General features: G+C 42.0%; 1 protein-coding gene across 5 annotated transcripts in view; it reads right to left on the reverse strand.

Moving 5' to 3' along the window:
- The window catches only part of kif16ba (kinesin family member 16Ba), a 36612-nt gene extending 12948 nt beyond the window's left edge, over window positions 1–23664 (reverse strand). For 3 of the 5 annotated variants that reach the window (XM_085786409.1, XM_085786447.1, XM_085786418.1), the window contains exons 1-20: window positions 23259–23508; window positions 20400–20469; window positions 19684–19797; window positions 18794–18910; window positions 17864–17961; window positions 17126–17235; window positions 16145–16287; window positions 14847–15015; window positions 13960–14091; window positions 12299–12474; window positions 11798–11863; window positions 11618–11677; window positions 10545–10664; window positions 9727–9778; window positions 9481–9618; window positions 9088–9170; window positions 6504–6592; window positions 4594–4626; window positions 3096–3149; window positions 1129–1495 (exon numbers count right to left, since the gene is read on the reverse strand). In XM_085786409.1, coding sequence (XP_085642535.1) covers window positions 1129–1495; window positions 3096–3149; window positions 4594–4626; window positions 6504–6592; window positions 9088–9170; window positions 9481–9618; window positions 9727–9778; window positions 10545–10664; window positions 11618–11677; window positions 11798–11863; window positions 12299–12474; window positions 13960–14091; window positions 14847–15015; window positions 16145–16287; window positions 17126–17235; window positions 17864–17961; window positions 18794–18910; window positions 19684–19797; window positions 20400–20469; window positions 23259–23305 — 2238 coding nt within the window. In that variant the 5' untranslated portion in view covers window positions 23306–23508. Of the gene's footprint in view, window positions 1–1128; window positions 1496–3095; window positions 3150–4593; window positions 4627–6503; window positions 6593–9087; window positions 9171–9480; window positions 9619–9726; window positions 9779–10544; window positions 10665–11617; window positions 11678–11797; window positions 11864–12298; window positions 12475–13959; window positions 14092–14846; window positions 15016–16144; window positions 16288–17125; window positions 17236–17863; window positions 17962–18793; window positions 18911–19683; window positions 19798–20399; window positions 20470–23258 lie in introns of all 5 variants that reach the window. The other 2 variants (XM_085786429.1, XM_085786437.1) reach the window with 2 other exon arrangements.
- Between the last annotated feature and the right edge of the window lie 692 nt (window positions 23665–24356).

Raw genomic sequence — 24356 nt, forward strand, 5'->3', positions numbered from 1 at the left:
TGTGTGTGGTGTTTTTAATCATATTTTTTAATCATATTTTTATATATATATATGATAATTAGTTTAAAAAATATTTTTATCAGTAATTTCTTTTTTTCAATTACTAGACATTTAAGGCGACCCCATCTGAATTCCAGGCGACCCCACATGGGGTCCTGATCCCAAGGTTGAAAAACACTGCTGTCTTTCCTGTCTGCTCTCAGAGTGTGTGTGTGTGTGTGTGGGGGGGGGGGGGGGGATTTTGTGTTGATTCTCTCTCTCACACAGAGAGCACACAAACAAACAGGCGCGCGGCACACACATGTTCTCAGCGGTGAGGTCCGACCAGAGCGATTGACGTGTCCAACCAACCCAATCAGACGCGCGGGTTCGGAGTCTGAACCGAGAATTAAAAGTTGGACCGCGCTGGTCCGTGCTTCAGCACCGTGTGTCAGGCCGCGTCTGGTTTTAATTAATACGGGGATAAACAGTCAGCGCCGTGGTCACCGGAGCTGATCACTGCCCTATAAGCAATGAGAGCATTTTTTTTTTTTTTTACCTCTGCTGACAGAGATGGTGTTGATTTGAGGGGGCGTATAGAGCCGGTTTCCTCTGCATTCACTCACCGGTAGAACTTGAGTTGAAAAAGATGCCTCTTCCTTTTTAGCATCTCTGCCTCCTCCTTCTTTCTCGTCTATTGTTCACTTTCAGTCACCGGTGAGTGACAGAAGCTCCGACTGGCACGTAACCAAAGTCCGTCTCTGTGACTTCAAATTTCCCGGGCCGGACAGCGGTCTGTGATTGGGTGAATGCCCGTTCGATTCGACCACTGCCTTTTCATGCAGCGTAAGGAGGCTGAGGCTAAGGTGCGCTCCATTTTTGTATGCTGGTGCACAGCGAGGGGTGGGCACACGGGTTTACCATTGGAAAATGTGGGGGGGATGAAATTATTTTGCTGGTGTCGAAACACCCTCATCCCCCACGGGTGCGACGCCCATGTTTTTGTGTCTGGTCCTATTACTCTCATATAAAGTTTTGGTTGGACTACGAACCGGCCTCAATTTCATTTTTTGGTGAACTATTCCGTTAAATAAAGTTTTATTCTATATTCTCAGGCTCTTATTATCATGTGTTCTACATTCCTCAGACCTTCTGCTCCTCGCGCTCCCTCTTCAGACGCTCCAGCTCGCGGTAGATCTCCGTCTGCTCCGCCGCCTCCTGCTGCAGCCGCTCCTGCTCCTCCTCCTCTTCCTCCTCTTCCTCCTCCTCCTCGCCCTGCTGCCGCTCCCCCTGGACCTCGGAGCGCCGCTCCTCCTCGAAGCGCTCCTTCTCGGCCAGGAAGTCTCGGAGGCGGCTCTCGATGTCCTGGCTGCGGCGGCGCAGACTCTCCTCCTGGCGCTGGATCCTCTGCTGCACCTCCTCCGACTCCTTCCTCTGGCTCTCCACCTCCTGCTGCAGCCGCTGCAGCTCCGCCTTCTCGCTCTGCTGCTTCGCCTCCATCTCCTTGATCAGACGCCTGCACACACGCACACACACACACACACACACACACACAGGGATGTCACGATTATTGGTCTTCTTGGTGCGATTATTGTCAGAGAAATAATCACAGTATCACGATCAGTGGCGAAAGTAAAATTAATGCAAGTACGTAATGCCGTTGCATTAGGGCCCGTGGCCAAAAAAGGCCCGTGGTGAACTCTGGTAAAAATAAAATAAAAAAAAATAAAATTATCAATTGGTGGTAGTGTATTAAATCATCTTGGCTTTTACATGATTACTGTCATTCATTGATGTTATTCTGGATTATGAACATGCGCGCGGGCATAGCCAGTTCTCCTTTCGCGTTCTCCTCTCGCGTGTAAACAGTGCCACGGTGCGATTTGCCGGGGGGGGGGGAGGGGCATTCATCTTCTTATCCCCGGAAAAAAAAAAAAAGACAGAAAGAAGAAGCCCATGGTCTGATCTGAGTTAGAAATGTTTTTGATCCGAGCCCTGTCTGGTCCTGTTCTGTTTGATGACTGAGCCAAGGGAAGAGCCAGTAGCCTAGTCTTATTTAGAAAAAGTGTAATTGCTGCAGATTAAACTTGTAAATGTCGAGAGAATGCTGCTCTCGATCCGACCCTTCCCTTCTACTCTTTTTAAACTCTTTTAAACAGTAACACAGACAGATTTTCCATCTTTGCATCAGAATTGTTTGAAATTAATAATAAAAAAAAGCCTGTCCCATATAGACGCCTGTCTCTAACATATGCCGGGCTCATAGAGCAACCACGCCAAATGAAATACGCACCAACAATATGCACCGACAATACTACTATATAATTTAAATGAATTTGTAACTTTATTGATCTTTGTCCTTGCTGTTGTTGTCTTGTTTTTTCTTCCTTCTTTCTTCCTCTCTGTTTGTTTGTTGTGTTTTTTCCTTGTCTCTTTTCTATTGGTTGATCTGTTTTAGCCCTTTGGCCTTCTTTCCTCTCCTGCACAATTATTTGCCTTTGTATCATTAAATATAATTATTGTTTATTTATGAATTTAAAAAAAAAATCATTTCACAACACATATAGTCAAAATATAACTACATTACTAATTATATACACTAAATATGAGTAATATATTAGTATAAGACCAATTGTTGTCTATTCCAAATGTTTAAGTTTATTATAATCGTTTTTTAATTACAAATGACATTTTAATTCCTACCAGTTCACTGTACATTAAGTAAATTGACATTAACGTGATTTAACGAACGAAAGTCACAGTATTTAGGAACCTTTATGATGAATGAATGAATTAACTGTGACGTTTAATACCACGGTTAATTGTGAGAATTAAAGTAATTGTGACATCACTACACACACGTTAATGTGTAAACTACTGGAACTGAGTTACTGATCTAATAAACGCAAGAATAAGTCTTAAACAAATAAAGAGCCAATCAGAGGAGAGACTGAGAGCCTCCTCTGCTCTGATTGGCCTGCAGGTGGCGCTCTGCTGCAACTTTCATGTAAACTAAGTTATTATGTGTCTTTTACTTTTCATTTTGGTTTTAACTTCTATTTCATAGTCGACTCGTCACCATAGCGACCGGTTCGGAGGTCAGAGCTTGTTTTTACCTCTTGAGCTCCAGCTTCTCCAGCTCTTCTCGCTGCTGCCGCTCAAACTCCAACCTGATGACAAACACACACACACACACACACACACACACAGAGTCAAACGTGTTGCCTGCTGCCGGAGAGACACAGCTGAGACAGGAACAGGAACAGGTGAAGCAGGCGGAGGCAGCGCCGATGAGATGAGAGACAGCAAGCTCCAGCTACAACAACAACAACAAAAACAACAAAAACAACAAAAACAACAGCAACTGAGGTTTCTACTGTCAGGCGAAACCTCCTGTGACCCCTGGACATTTGTGTCGTTCACCTCTCACACTTTCCCAACCCCCCCCCAGGTCAGATGAAAGGTCACTGGGGGCTGGTTTTTGGCAAGGAGGTGTATCGTTGGGTAAACTTTGGATGTCCCAAATTTCAGAATGAAAGTCTAATTTTTGGACTCGTAATGCATTTTAACAACATCCATGTCCACCTCCGCCTATGGGTTTTTTAATGTATTTTAAAGTAAAAATTTTAACTAACAGATATCACCATGAAACTTCCCAAGTTTATTACTCACATTGAGACAAATATTTTTTGTATTACAAGTTTTGTCAAATTTTATGTTTAAATATGTAAATGAGGCAATATCTAATGAAATATGCACTAATTTCCAGAACCGAAATCTGAACAATGGATGAAGCTACTTTCTAAATTCTTGTTTTATTTTGTAGACATATTAGAGTCAGAAGTTTTCACCGAGGGGATTTGGGATTTTATCTCTTTTTATCACTAAAAAATGTATATATGTGTCTATACTGCATGTAGCATGTCAACATTTAATAGAAATTTACTAAGGTGATGAGTAGCTGGCTGGGCTGCAGCCGCTCAATTTATTTTATGCCATTTTTTGTTGTAAACGTTGTTTGTTGATGTTTTTCTTCTTCTACTTCCATTTCTTCTTTGCTTGGATTGTAGGTATCATCTAATTTGTGAATTAATTCTTTGTAACAAGGGGTAGACAATATAAGTTTGCTTCTTTCTGCCCCCTTTCATTCAAGAGTTACAGTATTGTCATTGTTTTTTATGAGTTTTATTTTATTTTTTGGTTTTTATGCTCGATAAATGAATGAAATAAATAAATAAATAAATAAACTAAACTAAAATACTGTCACCAGCCAAAACCCCCATAGAAATGTTGTGTTTTTGCAGCAAAAACAACTGGCCAGGAAGGGGTTAAACATGTTGAAACCCATGTGAAAAGTGGTTTTCATGTACATATTTAGGGAGTAACTGGTGTCTACATTTTGTCCAGGGGTCAAGGAAGTGGTACAAACTGAAGGATCATCCGAGGGCTAAGCAGCAGGATGAGGAGCAACATGGAGACTGATGATGATGATGATGGTGGTGGTGGTGGTGAGACAGGCAGTGAGACGGGCTGTGAGACAGACAGGACTGGACGGGTGGGGACAGGTCTGTGTGGGACAGTGAGACACAGAGAGGGAGAGGACGGTTCGTCTACCTGAGGAAGACGGGGCCCTTCTCAGTGAAGAGCCTGTCGACAGGACAGAGGGGACTCAGACCAGCGATCAACAACCTGCTGACACCTCAACCTACCACTGAGCGCCTGAGCAGGAGTTCATTCACAAAAACTAAGACGGAATATATAAAGATGAGACTAAATTATTTTTAACTTTGTCAAAGTATTAAGTACCTCCTTCACTAAGATCCATTTCTTCTTATCCAGTTTTTAAAAAGCAGCTTAAACTTCTTTCAACTTCTCTTGAATTTCCCGCTCTCTCCATATCCCACATCCTTACTCTGTCTTTTTATGATTTCAATTAATGATTTTTTTGTACCTTATTTCTATTGTCATTATTTGTTACTGATCACTTTGCTCTTTATCTCTCCATTTTTTCTCATTTTGGTTCATTTTGCTCATATAACATTGACTATGTATGCACTTTATCTCCTTTTTTTTCCTATGTTTATTTGTTAGCCATAGAAATTTGTCTTGTTGTAATTTGTTATAGGGGTGGAACTTATGTACAAGCCAGTCGGCTTCGTTCCCTCCGTGCACCATTGAATTTAAATGTGTGCTAAATAAATAAACTAAACTAAACTAAACTAAACTAAACTAAGTACTAAGTATTTTAATAACTGTATGTTTCTATTATGATATGAAACATGTTTTATACCTGAGTGTTTGTGATGTGTGACCGGCTGTATGCACATGTGTACGGATGTTTGGTCTGTTATGTAAAGTTGACAATTTTAATCTTTCTATTGTTCTCATTCACCTGCCCAGGGACGACGGATGGAAAGTAGCTAGTAAGATAAATCCGGTACAAAGCATCTTCTCTCATCTCGAGACTAATGGCTGTTTTCGAAACCGCATACTACCGTACTGGCTACTACATAGTGCGTTAGTATGTACTGTATACTGCATACTGAATGTGGGATTCAGTCTGCTACTTCAGCAGACCGACACAGTTCACACCGCAGTATGCAGTATACGAGTTTCCCAGAATGCATTTCGCGGCAACCGGTAGCGGTAGCTTTGAAACAGGCAAAAAGCTGTTTTATTTCCCGCTCTAGCGCTGTAATTATGTAACTTTATTAAGTTTTAATATTTTTTCATGAGAGAAAGTAACTGTTTAGATCCCAATATACGGCCAGTTTATCCAAATGACGGCTGTTTAGAGGTTTGCTACGATGTTTTTCGGAGAAGTGAAACTCAGCAACGACTGCGACATCACAGTGGCAGCAGTCGGTCTGCAGAGCTGCTCGGCCGGCCAACCTCCGTCGTCATCCCGGGGGGAGAAAACAATCGCTACAATCGTTTACTGGAAACAGTATAATTTAGGACATTTTTACAGCCTAAACAGTCCTGTATTGAATTTACCTGGCGTTCATGCAATGTACTCTGGACTATCTCCCTTCAGGACACTTGGATTGCAGTGGACGAGCAGTGTGGAGGAATATTAAATGGTTTTTGTGTAGTTTTATGGACGTTTTTGTGTCGGGCCCTATTACTCTCATATAAAGTTTTGGTTGGACTAGGAACCGGCCTCCCAGGTCTCCAGATGCACTTTGAGGAAAAAAAAACTACTCCTGAGTATTCATCAGCACGAGGGGGAATCACTAATGACTGAATTTCATTTTTTGGTGAACTATTCCTTTAAGAAGATAAAAGTAGAAGTTAAAGTTAAAACTAAAACCTCCTCGTCTTTAGAGGAAATGGCTGCAGCTACAGTTACACAGAGTTGATCTGGACCACGGTTGCCATGGAGACGGTGAGGTCAGACACCCGGTGCTGCAGGTGAACTAAGAGCTCTGAGGTCAGAGGTCGAGGGGGCGGAGCTTGATGCTGATGCTGCAGCGCCATGCAGCAGAGCAGAGGTCAGAGGTCAGAGGTCAGAGGTCACTCACCCGGGGTTGTAGAGCATCACCGTGGACAGGTTCTCACAGGACTGAGACAGGTCGGACATGGACAGACTGAAGGTGGACAGCAGGCCGCTCTGAGGGGGAGGGGTCAGAGGTCAGAGGTCAGAGGTCACTGACAGCAGGAATATACACACACACACACACACACACACACACAGTCAGAACATGTGACTTGTTGAATGTTGTTGTTGTTTGTTAAGTGCGTGTATTTAGTTTAACAGTGTGTGTCGACGGAGTGTTGCACATGTCATTTCACTGCAATGATCTTGTGTTGTTGTATGTGACGAATAAATCATCTATCTATCTATCTATCTATCTATCTATCTATCTATCTATCTATCTATCTATCTATCTATCTATCTATCTCACGTTGCTGAAGGTCAGAGGTAAGAGACTAAAGGTTAGAAGTTGAAGGTTAGAGGTTGAAGGTCAGAGGCTAAAGGTCAGAAGATGATTTTTAGAGGCTAAAGGTCAGAAGTTGAGGGTCAGAAGTTGAATTTTAGAGGCTGAAGGTTAGAAGTTGAATTTTAGAGGCTGAAGGTAGGGGTGTAACGGTATATGTATTCGTCCCGTGCCGTCACGGTACGGGGGTCACGGTTCGGTGCACACAGTCACACGACGAATACGTCTGAATGAATATTAAAAAAAAAAAAAAAAAAAAAGTCGAGGCCTCACTCCGCAATCTAGGTGGCGGTAATGAGCCTCGAAGCGGCCTGCAACCGTCATAACAGACGAAGAAGAGAAGTGATGAGAGTGTGAAGTTAGAGGAGGAGAGCTGTCTGCTTCATTCATGTCACTGTGGCTTCTCAATGAAACACGACAGCGACGGCAGCGGCGACGGCTCGCGACCATAGACTGTGTAGCAGCTTGCGACTGGTCCACCGGACAAAGTCCGTCGGCGATATTTCACGGATGCGCGGTGCGTCGCTAGAAACGCATCAAACACGTTAGCGCATGTTCACCCGCCTCCCCTCTCTCCCTCCCACATGTCAATCACTGGTGCAGGGAAAAAGACAACTTGTGTGCAACAACTTATCCCGCTGCTTTTAAGCCTCTTGACATGAACACAGACAGGACCAGAAACATCACCAAAGCAACTGCCATCTAGTCTAAATTAACTGTGTAAACCAACATTGATGTTAGTTTCTTGTTTTGTTTTGTTTGTAATAGCTGTCAGTTGTCAAGTGCAAGTTTTTTTCCCTCTAGAATTAATGAATGGCATGATAACACTCCTAATGCACTTGTTTAATTTTATATTAAATTTTTTTTTTACTTTTATAACACAAGACAGATTTTAGTTTTACATTCAATAGTGTCTGTTGTACCGAAACCGTACCGAACCGTGACCCCTGAACCGAGGTACGTACCGAACCGTGACTTCTGTGTACCGTTACACCCCTAGCTGAAGGGTAGAAGTTGATGGCCAGAAGTTGAATTTTAGAGGCTGAAGGTTAGAAGTTGAAGGTCAGAAGTTGAATTTTAGAGGCTGAAGGTCAGAAGTTGAAGGTCAGAAGTTGAATTTTAGAGGCTGAAGGTCAGAAGTTGAAGGTCAGAAGTTGAATTTTAGAGGCTGAAGGTCAGAAGTTGAAGGTCAGAGGCTGAATGTTAGAAGTTGAAGGTCAGAAGTTGAATTTTAGAGGCTGAAGGTCAGAAGTTGAAGGTCAGAGGCTGAATGTTAGAAGTTGAAGGTCAGAAGTTGAATTTTAGAGGCTGAAGGTCAGAAGTTGAAGGTCAGAAGTTGAATTTTAGAGGCTGAAGGTCAGAAGTTGAAGGTCAGAAGTTGAATTTTAGAGGCTGAAGGTCAGAAGTTGAAGGTCAGAGGCTGAATGTTAGAAGTTGAAGGTCAGAAGTTGAATTTTAGAGGCTGAAGGTCAGAAGTTGAAGGTCAGAGGCTGAATGTTAGAAGTTGAAGGTCAGAAGTTGAATTTTAGAGGCTGAAGGTCAGAAGTTGAATTTTAGAGGCTGAATTTTAGAGGCTGAAGGTCAGAAGTTGAAGGTCAGAAGTTGAATTTTAGAGGCTGAAGGTCAGAAGTTGAAGGTCAGAAGTTGAATTTTAGAGGCTGAAGGTCAGAAGTTGAAGGTCAGAGGCTGAATGTTAGAAGTTGAAGGTCAGAAGTTGAATTTTAGAGGCTGAAGGTCAGAAGTTGAAGGTCAGAGGCTGAATGTTAGAAGTTGAAGGTCAGAAGTTGAATTTTAGAGGCTGAAGGTCAGAAGTTTAATTTTAGAGGCTGAATTTTAGAAGCTGAAGGTTAGAAGTTGAAGGTCAGAGGCTGAATGTTAGAGGCTGAATGTTAGAAGTTGAAGGTTAGAAGTTGAACTTTAGAGGCTGAAGGTCAGAAGTTGAATTTTAGAGGCTGAAGGTTAAAAGTTGAATTTTAGAGGCTGAAGGTTAGAAGTTGAAGGTCAGAAGTTTAAGTTTAGAGGCTGAAGGTTAGAAGTTGAAGGTCAGAGGCTGAAGGTCAGAAGTTGAATTTTAGAGGCTGAAGGTTAGAAGTTGAAGGTCAGAGGTTGAATTTTAGAGGCTGAAGGTTAGAAGTTGAATCTTAGAGGCTGAAGGTCACACACACACCTTGCGTTTCTCCCTCAGTTTTGCCGCCTCCTTCGGGTGGTTGAAGCGGAACATGTTGGTTCTGCCCAGAAGAATGACGGCGCCTGGACGACAGAGCAGAGTAGAGACACAGTGACGGAATAACGGTGTTATAATTACATAATAATACTATAACTATAACTATAATAATACAATAGTTACGGACAATAAAATGCTCCGTTACTTGACTCAAGAAGTCGCGTTACTAAATAATAACACACCTGTTAAAGTGTAGGACTAGTTAATAGTTACTTTTCCTTAGTTATTTTTATAACATAGTAACTCAGTTACATTTTGGGGAAAGTAACTTGTAACTATAGCTGATTACTTTGTGCCCAACACTGGTAGAGTCACAGTAGAGTCCAGTAGTCTCACCTTGGTTGAGCGGCGCCGACTCCGTCACCTGGACGCCGTTGACGGAGCACTGGGCGCGGCCCAGAGGAACCAGCGCCACGGCGCCGTTCTGGTTCTGGAACATGCAGTGTTCACTCTCCAGGTCCAGACCGTGGAGCGCTGAGGACACACACTGCTGGGTCAGACACACAACAACACAACAACAACAACAACACAACAACAACACAACATCTCCAGGCTCTGAGCCACTGGGCCGGCGCCACTCACTGATGTCCTGCTCCGTGGACGCGTCCTCTCGGCCCACGTACGTCCGTCCCTCCTGAGGACGAAGGACAACACACACACACAGATGTTAGAGACACGACAGCAGCATGTGTGTGTGTGTGTGTGTGTTAGGGGTGTACAGCCAGTGCACTATTCAGATTCGGTTTCGGATTCAGGCTTTTAAAAAAAAACTTCAGATTTGTATTTGTATTCGGGAAGAAACCGGAAGTGGGCGCACTGACTTCAGCCGAGCTAGTGCTACGCCGAGCTAGCCGGCTAACTTCCGCTTTAGCTCTCGGCTAACTAGAACAGGAATAAAATAATTTAATGGTGCGGCTCTTCTAGACTTTCCAAACGTAATCGGACTGAATGGATCAAATTCTGGTAGAGAAACGAGTCGTTTCGCGGGGGTTGTTGTGACACTCAAATAAAATTATCCACCGTTATAGCCGCTTCTTTTCCCATTTTTTTGTAATGCAATGCATGCAGGGAGTTGCTGTTTCTTAACAATCCTAACGTGAACTAGACACAAATGAAACAGGGTGACTCCCGTCGCGGCAGCCGGCAATAATACCTAGCTGCAGCCCCCCACTACACCCGAAGCCGCGCTGCAGCTAGACCCTTCTACGTTACGGTGCATTAGCGCCACCTACTGCTGTTGCTGATCCAAACGTTTCTTTTTCTTTAGAAAAAAGCTCCCGAATAATGAGGAGAAACTTCGGACAGAAAAACTATTCGGGATCAAAGCGTTTTTCGTGTACTTCCGATTACCATATTCGGGTTTGGGTACACCCCTAGTGTGTGTGTGTGCGACCTCTGACCTTCAGGTGGTACAGGATGATGCCGGTGCTCAGCAGGTCGTCGTCGATGCCGATGAGGTGAGGAAGCTCCGAGTCCAGAACCACGCCGATGCCCTCCTTCCTCAGAGCCAGAGTCTCCTCCTGGGGACGGAGGCAGAGACAGACAAGATGAGACAGAGACAGAGAATCTAGAATCTAGAATCTATCCAAGTAGTGAGATGGCACTCGGATGTCTCCCAAGCTGAGCGAGTACTCGGATATCGGCTACAGTCCTAGTAGGCTGTTTAATTGACCTCTGGCTAAGCCCCGCCCCCTCCACTCACTTGGACAAACAGTCAACATTCGGTGACAGTTGCTATGGCAACAGCTGTCACCGTAGAGACATTTCACAGGAGACAGAAAGATTGAATATCATCTCGAAGTCACCAAAACTTCACTTAGCTTTACTGCTATGGCTGTCGGTTGCCGCGAAACGCCGATAGCGACATTTCTGTTAGCCTGTCTATGGAGTTTTACATTATACTTTAGCATTAAGCTAGCGGACTTTATGCTTAGTTGTGATGCTGGCTAACATCTAAACATCTCTGACAATATGTTGCCTAAAATACGTTGTTGACTTAACTTAGAACAGATGTAGACATCTTTGTTCATTTTATCCACGTTTAGTTGGTGTTGTGGTCTACTGCATAACTTTATCCAGAGCAGACACTTCTCTCGGTTGAGATGGGGCTTGGGAAAAGGTAAAAAACTCCCCCCCGTGGCCTCTCGGGATACCTAGTGTCAGAGTTGCATGTACCCCATGAACACCGTTTGACCATTTTAAACTTAAAATGTCAAGAAAAAACATATAAAAACGAATGAAAACTGACTAACTGCAATGCATTTCAATGGACGTGGAAGCAGAGAATGTCCGAGTGTATGGGCTAGCTATGTGCACTGTGATTGGCTCATCGTGTTTGGGGGCGTGGCTTAGCCATAGGTCAATTAAAATAGTTTAATTGGATGTTTCAGCATGGTTTTATTCAGCTTATTCAGTATGTTTTGATTGAAAGGATCAAGACACTAACACCTGTGGAGGGGGAGGAGCTTCTCACCTTCAGGATGTTCTGCGTCTCGTTCCACTTGTTGGTCCACTCCTTGGTCAGTTCCCGCACCTGAGAACGAACACAGAGTCAGAACATGTGACCTCACGCTGCTGAAGGTCAGAGGTCAGAGGCTAAAGGTCAGAGGTTGAAGGTTAAAAGTTGAAGGTCAGAAGTTGAAGGTCGACTCACTCTGGCCTCGTTCTGGTGCAGCTTCTCCTCCATGCTCAGAGCCGTGGGCGAGTCCAGCAGAGCGATCTACAGACGGAGGTCAGAGGTCAGAGGTCACAGAGTTAACAGTGTGGCCACAGCAGCTGTAGGTGTAGATGTTGTTGTTGTTTACTAGGGCTGGGACGATATGCTTTTCTCCCGATTCAATTCTTCTACGATTTTTTGGATGGCGATTCGATTCAAATTGCGATTCTACGATATTGCCGATTCTCTCGATTTTTAGTCTTTAGCATTTTTAATTTATCTTTAATTTATCTGCACACAAACACTGTAGGAGCCTAAAAATTAACATTATAAAGTGAACTTAAACCCTTTCCAAAACCTGGACTCTCTCACATTGCACAATGTTAAAAAAAAAAAATTAAAAAAGAAAAATCGATTTTTGAAAATGTTTAAAAATCGTCAAAAAAGATATCGCGGTATTTATGTGAATCTATTTTTTCTCCCGCCCCTGTTGTTTACCTGGTTGCCCTGCACCAGCAGCGCCTTCAGCCTGGCGATCTCGGCCCGCAGCTCCCGGATCAGCCGGACGTTGGCGTCCTCGTTGATGGTCGGCTTGTTGATGATGTTCTTGGCTCGGTTGGCGTAGCGCAGCGTGCTCAGCGTCTCGCCGTAGTTCACGTCGGCCGGAGAGACGTCTGGAGGAGAACCGACACCATCACGTCACACACTCCTCACTCGATGATTATTATATATTGCACATCTGTCACATCTGTCACATCACCATAGCTGGTAATTTTTTATTTTTTGTAACTGAGAATTACCATCGTTGGTATTACATCTGCCACTGTTGCCACTTTCATGTTTTATCTTTATTATTACTTTATTTATTACTATCGATACTATGAATAATCATGCTGCTATGAGCACTTTGCACTTTGTCCACTACACCAGTGGTTCTCAACGTGGGGTCCGGGGACCCCTAGGGGTCCTTGAGAGATTTGAAAGGGGTCCCCGATTTTTTCTTGAAATTTTACCACTTTTTCTAGATTCTTTTTTTTTACTTTTTGTTTTAGAAATTTTACCGCTTTTTTCTAGAAAGTTTTTACTTTATTTTGAACATTTTTTTACGAGAAATGTTACCGCTTTTTTCTAGAAGTTCTTTTTTTTAATTTTACCACTTTTTCTAGATTTTTTTTTTTTTACTTTTTGTTTTAGAAATTTTACCGCTTTTTTCTTGAAAATTTTTCCTTTTTTATTTTTATTTTGAACATTTTTTTACGAGAAATTTTACCACTTTTTTGTAGAAGTTTTTTTTTTTTTTTTACCACTTTTTCTAGATTTTTTTTTTAACTTTTTGTTTTGGAAATTTTACCGAAATTTTACCGCTTTTTACTTTTTTATTTTTATTTTATTTTTTGAACATTTTTTATGAGAGATTTTACCACTTTTTTCTAGAAGTTTTTTTTTTCTTCTAATTTTACCACTTTTTCTAGATTTTTTTTTTACACTTTTTTGTTTTAGAAATTTTTTCTATAATTTTTTTTTTGTTTTTTACCACTTCTTCCTAGAAATGTTTAAATGTTTTTGGAGAAATTGAACCACTTTTTTCCAGAAATTTCTCTCTAATATTTCCAAAAATTCACGCCATTGGCCCTAATGTAAAAGTATAAAAAAGTAATGTTCTTCAGCCTCAGAACAAATATTTGTGTATTTCTGATGTTTACTTCTAAATTTGGTCCAATTGGGGTCCGTGGTCTAATTTGTGTCAATTTCGGGGTCCTTGATGTACAAAACGTTGAGAACCACTGCACTACACATACAGTTACTGTACTGATACTGTATGTGTCCACCACACATACAGTATATGACAATCAACATCTTGCTGCTATAAGCACTTTGCACTCTGCCTACCTCATACATGTTGTTGCCTAAATGTTGTCCATTGTCTAACTGTGTCTGTTTATGCCTCATCTTTGTATAATAGCTTGTATTCTGTGTATTTTACTACTTTTATGTGTATGTGTAGAGGGACTACAGATGGAAATGAGCTGGGAGATAAATCTGGTGCAACCATCTTTTCATTTTTTCCTTTAAATGATTAATGTAATTGCACACTGTCCCTTATTAAACTAATAAACTAAACTAAACATATTGATGATTGATTATCGGCGGCGGCTCACTGGCGATCATGATGGTCTTGGCGTTGCCGCCCAGACTGTCCTTCAGCAGCCACGTCAGCACCGAGTCTCTGTACGGGACGAACACCGACTTCTTCTTCAGGTTGGTGTTGACGCCGTCCTGCGCCATGTCGGCTGCACATGGACAGGAAACAGTTAGACCGATGACATCATCATGACATCACGCAGTTAAAGCGGAGGCTGCAGCTGCCTTAAAGGGATAGTTCACCCAAAATTCAAAGTCCAAATAGGACGGACCAGGAAGAGGAGCTTCCGCTACAAACAAGCTTGAAATATAGACTTCGTAACAAAAAGACACACCAAAAAAACATCCAAATACCTCCATGCTGCTCGTATGTAATGTCCGTCTTGTATTGAAGCCCCGAAATGCCAAATGGTTCCAAAAAAAATTAAATAAGCCTATATTTCAAGCTTGTTTTGTAGCGGAAGCTCCTCTTTAAATTTTTTCTTTCTTTCTTTCTAATTTTTTTCGAAACAATTTCGCATTTCGGGGCTTCAATACAAGACGGACATTACATACGAGCAGCATGGAGGTATTTGGATGTTTTTTGGTGTGTCTTTTTGTTACGAAGACAGTTGGTATCCATTTGCAACCGTCATATGGACATGCACTGCTACGCCGAGACCCCCTGTAACTCAGAGAAGCCACGGAGGACTCTGAAACTTCTCCCAGCCCTTAGTCCACATGAGGGGGAGGAGATACTGAGTGAAATTTCAATTTTGGGTGAACTATCCCTTTAAGGCAGCTTCATGTAAAAACCTCCATTGTTCTGCTCCTGTGTTTTATTCTGAAGGGTCAGGAGGGGACGGGGCTTGGTGACCGCTGGTTTTAATGGTTTTAATGAGGCTTTAATATAAAAACGACCTACCGAGAGCGGAGATGACGTTGCCCAGGGTAACCAGCGACTTGTTGATGTTCCCTCCCTCCTTCAGGCGGACGCCCGTCGCTCCGGTGGCGTCGGCTCGCTCGCTTCCTGCCAGGTCGACCAGGTGGATCTTACTCACCGTCTCACTCGGCATCTCCGCGTCAAACTTCGCCTGAGATTTAAAAGAAATAAAATAAAATAAAATAAAATAAAAAGTTGTTTTTCATGACTGTACTTCCTGCTGTCACCTGAACTTCAAAGTAAAAGCCTCTGTGGGACAAGGGGTGCTACTATTGGATGCACCTTATCAGTTTGTTTTAACAGATATGTTTGAATCTAACTTGTGTCAGTGCATTAATTATCTGTTGTATTTACGGTATATATTTTTTTAAATGTGGAATGCATTTTTTCACTTTGTATTTATTTTAAATCCTTTTCTCAAAAATTTTAAACTTTTTTTAAATTTTAGTGGTTTCAAAGTGGGTACCTACGAAGGAGTATTAGCGCCAGCCCCCAAAAAAAAATCCGGCGGGAAAAAAAATTCTGGCAAAAAGAAAAAAAAAAAAAAATTCATCGGGGAAAAGAAAAATCTGGCCAAAAAAAAAAATCCATCGAAAAAAAAAAAAGGCCAAAAAAAATCTGGCAAAAAAAAAAGGGCCAGGTACAAAAATAAATAAATTGAGAAAATATCAAAGTACTATAGTCGGTGGATATGGCTGCTTCTACAGATGCCAAAAGAAAAGTCCATCGAAAAAAAATACCCCAAAAAAACTGGCAAAAAAAAAAAAATCCATCAAAAAAAAAAAAACTGGCAAAAAAGTTGAAAGTTTTTTTAACCACTTCTTTCTTGAATTTTTTTTTTTTTAAATCTTTTTATATTAAGAAATTTTAAACTCTTTTTGAGAAATTTTATATTTTTTTTCTCCAAAATTTTAACCTTTTTTTTTTTTACCACTTTATTCCAGAATTTTTTACAACTTTTCTTGAGAATTTTTTCAATTTTTTCTAGAATTTTTTAAAACTTCTTTTTGAGAAATGCTAAGACTTTTTTCTCAATTTCGCTAAAATTTTCCAAAATTTCACATCAATGGCCCTAATCTGAAAGTATATTGACTAAGAAAGTAATGTTATTCAGTCTCAAAACAAATATGTGTATTTCTGGTGTCTGTTTCAAAATGTTGTCCAATGGGGGTCCGTGGTCTCATTTGTGTTTCAGAACCACTCGGTTATCGATTATCGGTTATCGGTTTCCAATAAAAGTTATGGTGCATCCCTCTGAGGAACTGATCCTGGTCTCTGACCTGAGTGAAGTTGATGGTGAAGATGGCATGTGAGCGGCTGCTGACGTCGTTCATGCCGGTGCTGGCCGTGGTGCGGTTGATGTTTCCCGCCTCCATCAGCTCCTCCACGTCGCTGTAGTTCTGCACCAGGTGTTTGGACAGATCTGGGACCAGAGACGGAGGAGGAGGAGGAGGAGTCAAGGGCTGTGTTCGAAACCGCATACTATACTGCTAGTACGTACTGATTTGGCCAAAATGCAGTATGTAGTATGCAGTATGTGAACAAAAGCTAAATCTGCAGTATGCGAAAAGTTCCCGGATGTCGTACTGATTCGGAAAATATTTCCAGTATGCATCTGACCAGTCTACATCGCGTACTGTATCCCACAATGCAATGCGCCCCTGACGTCCTAACCGTAACCAAAGACGGTAGTGTAACCAACATTTATCTCCTAGAAATAATTTAACCAGCCGGTGGTAAACCTCTAAAAACCTGCGGGTAAGTTAATTAGCGATCGTTTTCTCCCCCCGGGATGACGACGGAGGTTGGCCGGCCGAGCAGCTCTGCAGACCGGCTGCTGCCTCTGTGATGTCCCGGTCGCTGCGGAGCTTCACTTCTCTGAAAAACATCGGAGCAAACTTCTAAACAGCCTCATTTGGATAAACTGGCCGTATATTTGGGATCTTAACAGTTACTTTCTCACATGAAATAATATTAAAACTTAATAAAGTTACATAATTACAGCGCTAGAGCAGGAAATAAAACAGCTTTTAGCCTGTTTTTACAGCTACCGCTACCGGTTGCCGCGAAATGCATTCTGGGAAACTTGTATACTGCATACTATATACTGAATCCCACATTCAGTATGCAGTATACAGATACTAACGCAGTATGTAGTAGGCAGTACGGTAGTATGTGGTTTCGAAAACAGCCAAGGAGAGTCTCAGGTGTGCAGGTGAGCCGAGGCCCCGCCCACTTCCCGTGAGGTCAGCAGCCGTTACCTTCGACGTAGGGTCCGTCCTTCGGATGCTCCCGGACCCTCAGGTTGTAGGTCTGCGTGGATTTCCTCCTCAGCAGGTCCCGGACCCTCTCGTTGTAGATCTCCAGGTAGCTGAGCACAAACATCATCACTCTCACCTGAGCCTTCAAAATAAGAGCTCACATCCTCATCCTAATAGAGAATGAGGGGTGAGCCTTCAAAATAAGAGCCCACATCCTCATCCTAATAGAGAATAAGGGGTGAGCCTTCAAAATAAGAGCTCACATCCTCATCCTGATACAGAGTGAGAGCTGAGCCTTCAAAATAAGAGCCCACATCATCATCCTGATACAGAATAAGGGGTGAGCCTTCAAAGTAAGAGCCCACATCCTCATCCTAATAGAGAATAAGGGGTGAGCCTTCAAAATAAGAGCCCACATGCTCATCCTGATACAGTCAGAGCTGAGCCTTCAAAATAAGAGCCCACATCTTCATCCTGATAGAGAATAAGGGGTGAGCCTTCAAAATAAGAGCTCACATCCTCATCCAGAGTCAGAGCTAAGCCTTCAAAATAAGAGCTCACATCATCCTGAATGTGACTGAGCTGAACACCTGGGACAGATGTTAACACCTGTCCCAGCTGTGAAGTTACTGATTATACCACTATACACTGTTCTTAAAAATAATAATAATAATGTTAATAATAATATTTACCTGTTGACACCTTAACGCTCTTTGAACAGCTGGAGTTTGGACTCACCTGACCTCGGTCCTGTAAGACGCCTCGTCCCATCGCGTGTTGTCAGAGATGCGACTGAACAAACCTTCACAGATCCTCGGGATCAAACCTGCGTCTCCCTGGAATAACACGTAACACATCGATCACCGATCATCGATCACCGATCACCGATCACCGATCAATCTGATTGATTCACTGACACATGAACCTGATTATTAATCGATACAAAGAGACGAGCTGGGTGACGTCTCCACCTGTTCCCTCACATTGATTTAATCAGTGTTAATCACCAACAGTATTGATTATTATAACTGTACAGATCTGTGTCTGTATTAAAGGGATAGTTCACCCAAAATTAAAATTTCACTCATTATCTCCTCCCCCTCATGTGGACTAAGGGCTGGGAGAAGTTTCAGAGTCCTCCGTGGCTTCTCTGAGTTACAGGGGGTCTCGGTGCAGCAGTGCATGTCCATATGATGGTTGAGAACGGAGCTCACTTTTCTTAGTCCGAAAAGACACACCAAAAAACATCCAAATACCTCCATACTGCTCGTCTGTCATCTCACGCGATTTGCACTGACACAGGAAGAGCAGTGAACTGAGACACTGGGAGCTTCCGCTACAAACAAGCTTAAAATATAGATTTATTAAATTTTTTTCGGAACAATTTCTCATGTTGGGGCTTCAATACAAGACGGACATTACAGACGAGCACTATGGAGGTATTTGGATGTTTTTTGGTGTGTCTTTTTGGACGAAGAAAAGTGAGCTCCGTTCTCAACCCTCATATGGACATGCAGTGCTGCACGGAGCCCCGCTGTAACTCAGAGAAGCCACGGAGGACTCTGAAACTTCTCCCAGAAATTTGAATTTTGGGTGAACTATCCCTTTAATGAGGCTCCGTCTGATCTGGTGTTGGATGTTTGGACATGTGGTGGACGTGTGTCTCACAGGGTTTCCCATCATGGTGTAGGACTTCCCCGAGCCGGTCTGGCCGTAGGCGAAGACGCAGGCGTTGTAGCCCTCGAACGCAGCTTTCAGCACGTCAGAGCCCAGATCCCTGAAGACCTGAGGGGACACGACCAGGACAGGAGGGTCAGTCCAGTCAGAGGGACAGAGACAGAGACAGACAGAGAGACACAATGACGGACAGGTGGACAGACGGAGACAGAGACAGAATACTGGGAAGAGAAAACAAAAACTCAAAGCAGACTAAATTGTTATCTAACTCTAAACAGAGAATATAAATTGGCCGAATACCTCCTCTCTGTTAGAGACATAAAACAAAGACTGATCCTGACCAAGTACAGGCTGAGTGAGCACCAGCTCGCTGTAGAGAAAGGACGACACCGACAGACATGGCCGCCCAGAGAGCAGCGGCTACGTGCTCACTGCTCCACAGGAGAGATAGAGACAGAGATGCACTTCCTGCTCCACTGTGACAAATACTCTTTAATAAGAGACGCTCACTTTAAAGAAATAAGTAAGAAAATCAAAAGATTCCACCTGGAGAAAATGTCAGTCCTGCTGGGAGAAGGGACAGCAGCTCCTCTGGCAGCCAGGTATGTGTCTGTTTGCCACAGCCTGAGGAACTCACTTTAACATCTTTACCCGCACCATTATTTATACCTGATTGTATTAAATTCTATTGTAATGTAGTTTATATGGAATATTGTTTATTTGTTATTGAATATTGAAATATGTAATACTGTATATATATTTGTTATATTGAAATGTCTTCGTAAATAGTTTGTAAAATGCTTTGGCAACAACACATTTCTGTTCGTGCCAATAAAGCTGTTTGAATTGAATTGAAGACACAGACAGACAGAGACACTGACCTTCTCCTGGGAGACGAAGGCCGAGCTCTTACAGTCCGTGGAGTCGTAGGAGAAGTCGTAGGTGAAGGTTTTGGTTCGATCTCTGGTCGAGTCTCCGGCTACACCGTCAGGGAGCTGACACACACACACACACACACACACACACTGAGGGCGCTACACAACAACAACAACAACAGAATTAACGGGAATATATGGGAATAAGCGGGAATAAATCTGAAATTTACTAAATTGAAGGTTGGCCTTTAACAGGGAACTTAAATGTAGTTAGGGAAAATATATTGTAGCATAATCTTGGTAAAACAACCAGATTTAATGCAAGTACACTTGAATATCTACAGTACATGCTGTTCCTCAATAACCACACTGTTGGGGGTCGTTTTACTTTTTGATTGGGTGGGGGGACATTCATGTTTTTGTTGTTCAGTGAAAGAATTGATTGTTCATTCAATAATTTAAACTAGATAAAGTTCTACTCACTAATAAATCTGTAGAAATGTTGTGTTTTTTTAATTGTATTACTTTGCATGGATGTCTGCTTATGACAAAACTAAATATTTACATGATACAGTTTGTTTAAATTACCCCCAATTTCAAGTTAATTCCCATAAATTCCCATAATTCCCATGGAAAGTTTCCAATTTGGAATATTTCCAAAATTCCCTAGCTTAACTTTCCATTGCCCCTTTGCGACCCTAAACAACAACAACAGCACTGACCTTCAGGTTGGTGATGGACGTTTTGTTTCCCTCCATCTTGATGATGCTCTTTGCCGTCAGGTCCTTTTCTCTGTTACACACACACACACACACACACACACACACACACACACACACACACACACACACACACACACACACACACACACACACACACACACACACACACACACACACACACACACACACACACACACACACACACACACACACACACACACGAGTCATTTATTGATTGTCAAACCAGTTGATGAGCTAATCAATCGCCCGTCTGATCAGCACTTCACCTCTAAAGCTGAAAAGACCAGAGGACGAAGACACAGACTTCACTAACGTCCACCTGAGTGTGTGTTTTAATCAAAATCAAATCAAATCAAATCAAATAAACTTTATTTGTCCCACCAGGGGAAATTTGTCTTGGGCAAGAGAGTTAAGACAGCTGCCATGTAAAACAACCATACAAAATATATAATATACAATACACCAGTAACTAAGGCAAACAAATCCAAGAGAAGAGAGAGAGAGAGAGTGCGGGGTGCAATAAATAGAGTAAAATACTTATGATACAAATTCAAATAAAAACATACTTTAAAAAAAGCTAAAAGAAAGAGCAAGGGATGTTGGTATAAAGGTAAACACAGAGACTGCTTGATGAAAAACTGTCCCTGAAGGCAACGTGCATCAGCGGTTTTGCATGAATTTCCCTTTAAAACAACCTACTGCTATGACTAATGGGCCAATTTGACAAAATGTTGAACTATCCCTTTAAATATGGTTAGATCAAATCATCTTTTCTTTGTAGCTGAGGAGGAATAATGTAAATATCAAGACCCATGGTTATTATCTGTCTCCTGACTGTGTGTCCTCAGACTGACGATGTCTGAGTCATGATTGATTACAGTGATTTTCTCCAATAACTGATCAATAATTCAGTGACTCAGTCTGATGATGACGATGATGGTGGTCGTCGTTCTATATAAAACCAGACAGAACCGGCTGCAGCTGTTTCACTGACACTCACTTCATTTGATTTAATTCAGTTGTTAGAACATGGGACTTTGAGTCATGATCAGCTGCTGCAGATCGATCACAGCCTGTATTGATTATTGGCTGTTGTTGTGGAGACTTAAACTCCATGTAGTTGAACTGTAGAGCTTCACTCCAACCTGCTGCTAGTTCAACTACAGTCAGATTTAAATATTTCAACTACTCTATGGGTCATTTTTTGTAGTTTAACTTCTCAATTTACAAAAACTTTGGCCAATAACATGAAATATTGTTTCTGTTTTCATTTTTAAAAGGCCGCTCTAGGCTTATATAAAGTTTATTTTACAATTATTGTGTCCTGGTTTTAAACATTGTTGTTCCAGACACACAGATCTAGACTATGTCGACCTCTTTGTATTGTTTATTACATTGTTTGTTGACTGGTTTACATTTTACATACAAGTGGGAACTGAGGGTTAGGGTTTTAATTTTCTCTTTATAATACTCATCATGTCTATGGTTTTATTTTTATTTTACCTTTATTTTACCAGGCAAATTGCTTGAGATAAAAAAAAAATCTCTTTTACAAGCATGGCCTGGCCAAGAAAGCACCTACAGGATGTTGACCAAGAATGTAAACTAATAAAACTGAATGTAGAGATATATTTCTGCTGCGTGTGAATGTTTTGTAAACTATTAGGCCTATATATTTAGTTTCATATCCACAGCCACATGTTGATTTATGTAACACAGAGTTTAATGAGTAGAAGTAGCTGATAAAGCTGCTTATTCTTTAGCTGTAGTTTTACTAACTAGCTACTCCTGCAGAACTGATTTGATTTCATTTGAAAATCTTTAATGTCCCCGAAGGGCAATTTGGTTTGCAACAAAAGTTCAGAGTCAACACAGTAGATCTCACATAGCATCTTTTTTTTGATTCATAAATACAGCTTCCCCCGCCCCAACACTGGTGGCTGTTTTCATCTGAACAGACAGGACAGAACCGGTTTATTTAATAATAATGTGCTGAGTGAATGAGTGAATGAATGAATGAAGCTGTGGCTGCACCTGCTCCACCTGCTGACGTCACAACAACAACAGGTGTGGACACGTCATCGTCACTGGGCTCAGATAGATTACACACTGAAACCACGACCCACCGGTACCGGTACCCGGTACGAGTCCATGTGATAGCCTACTGAAGATGCATTAATATTTCAGTATAATATAAACCAGCTAATAATAACTAAACTATATAGGCTGTTAACTATATGTGATACAGACTAGTGAAGCCACTACAGCACCTTTAACCCACATTACTGAACCCGAACCGAGCCTGTGTCTGTTTACACACTGAGAATTAAACAGCAGCAGCAGCAGCAGCAACGGACCAGTATCGAGTCCCTGACCCTCCATGTGATACTGAAAATGCATTAATAGTATTTCATGATAAACCAGCTAATAATAACTAAACTATAAAGGCTGTTAACTATATGTGATACAGACTAGTGAAGCCACTACAGCACCTTTAACCCACATTACTGAACCCGAACCGAGCCTGAGCCACTGAGTCTGTCCCTGAGATTGAAACAGCAGCAGCAGCAACGGACCAGCATCGAGTCCCTGACCCTCCACTCACCAGTGAAAGTGTGAAAGGCTGCTGAAGATGCATTAATATTTCAGTATAAACCAGCTAATAACTAAACTATAAAGGCTAACTATATCATATCTTTAACTATTTTTAACATTTTAACATTTAACCCACATTACTGAACCCGAACCGAGCCTGGCTCTGTTTACACATTGAGATTGAAACAGCAGCAGCAGCAACGGACCAGCATCGAGTCCCTGACCCCTCCACTGTCCACTCACCTCCTGTTCATGGGCCTGACCCGCACCGCCACCCGCACCGATGCCATGGTTCATCCCGCTGTGCTCCGGTCGGTTCTGTCGGTCGGTTGTGCTGCTGCAGCCCGCCGCCTTATAGCAGCCGCCGAGCGGGGGAGAGACGAGGGTCCGGAGGGTAAACACACTGGGGCAAAAGTCCCCGAGATAACAGAGGGACAGAGCAGGAGGCGCTCCGGGAGGGGGGAGGAGGAGGAGGAGGAGGAGGGGGAGGTCTCCGGTGTGGACAGGTGTGTGTGAGTACCGGCGGGGGTCGGTCGGTGTCCTGCTGCAGAGAGAAGAACCGGTGTGTCTGTAGTTAGCTGCTTGTAGCTCCAGAGTCAGCTGATCCAAACACAGGACGGAGGCCGAGAGGAGACATCCGGCTGCACCGAGATGACGTCACACACTACACACACCTACAGAGTCACACAGCCACCACAGGAAAACACTGATTTCAAAGTTCAAAAGTGTTTATTGTCATTTGCACAGTGGAAAGGTACGAAGGAGTATTAGGGCCAGCCAAAAAAAAAAAAAAAAAACACAGCCAAAAAATAAAAAAAGCCAAAAAATAAAAAATCCGGCACAAGGGAAAAAAGCAAGCAAAAAAAAAAAATCCGGCACAAGAAAAAAAAAAAAGTCAGGTGAAAAAAAAATCAAATAAAATTCGGCACAAGAAAAAAAAAGTCAGGTGAAAAACAAAACAAAAAAAATCCGGCACAAGAAAAAAAAAAAAGTCAGGTGAAAAAAAGATAAAATAAAATTCGGCACAAGAAAAAAAAAAAAGTCAGGTGAAAAAAAGATAAAATAAAATTCGGCACAAGAAAAAAAAAAGTCAGGTGAAAAACAAAACAAAAAAAATCCGGCACAAGAAAAGAAAAAAGCCAGGCAAAAAAAAAAAAAAAGAAAGAAAGAAAGAAAGAAAGAAAGAAAGAAAGAAAGAAAGAAAGATGGAAAGACAGACAGAAAGACAGACAGACAGAAAGAAAGAAAAGAAAGAAAGAAAGAAAGAAAGAAAGAAAGAAAGAAAGAAAGAAAGAAAGAAAGAAAGAAAGAAAGAAAACACTGGTGTTAACTTTTTAACAT

This window comes from Trachurus japonicus, chromosome 1 (genome assembly GCF_045865225.1).
Source record: "Trachurus japonicus isolate A0001 chromosome 1, Traja_1.0".
In the NCBI taxonomy this organism is placed as follows: Eukaryota; Metazoa; Chordata; class Actinopteri; order Carangiformes; family Carangidae; genus Trachurus; species Trachurus japonicus.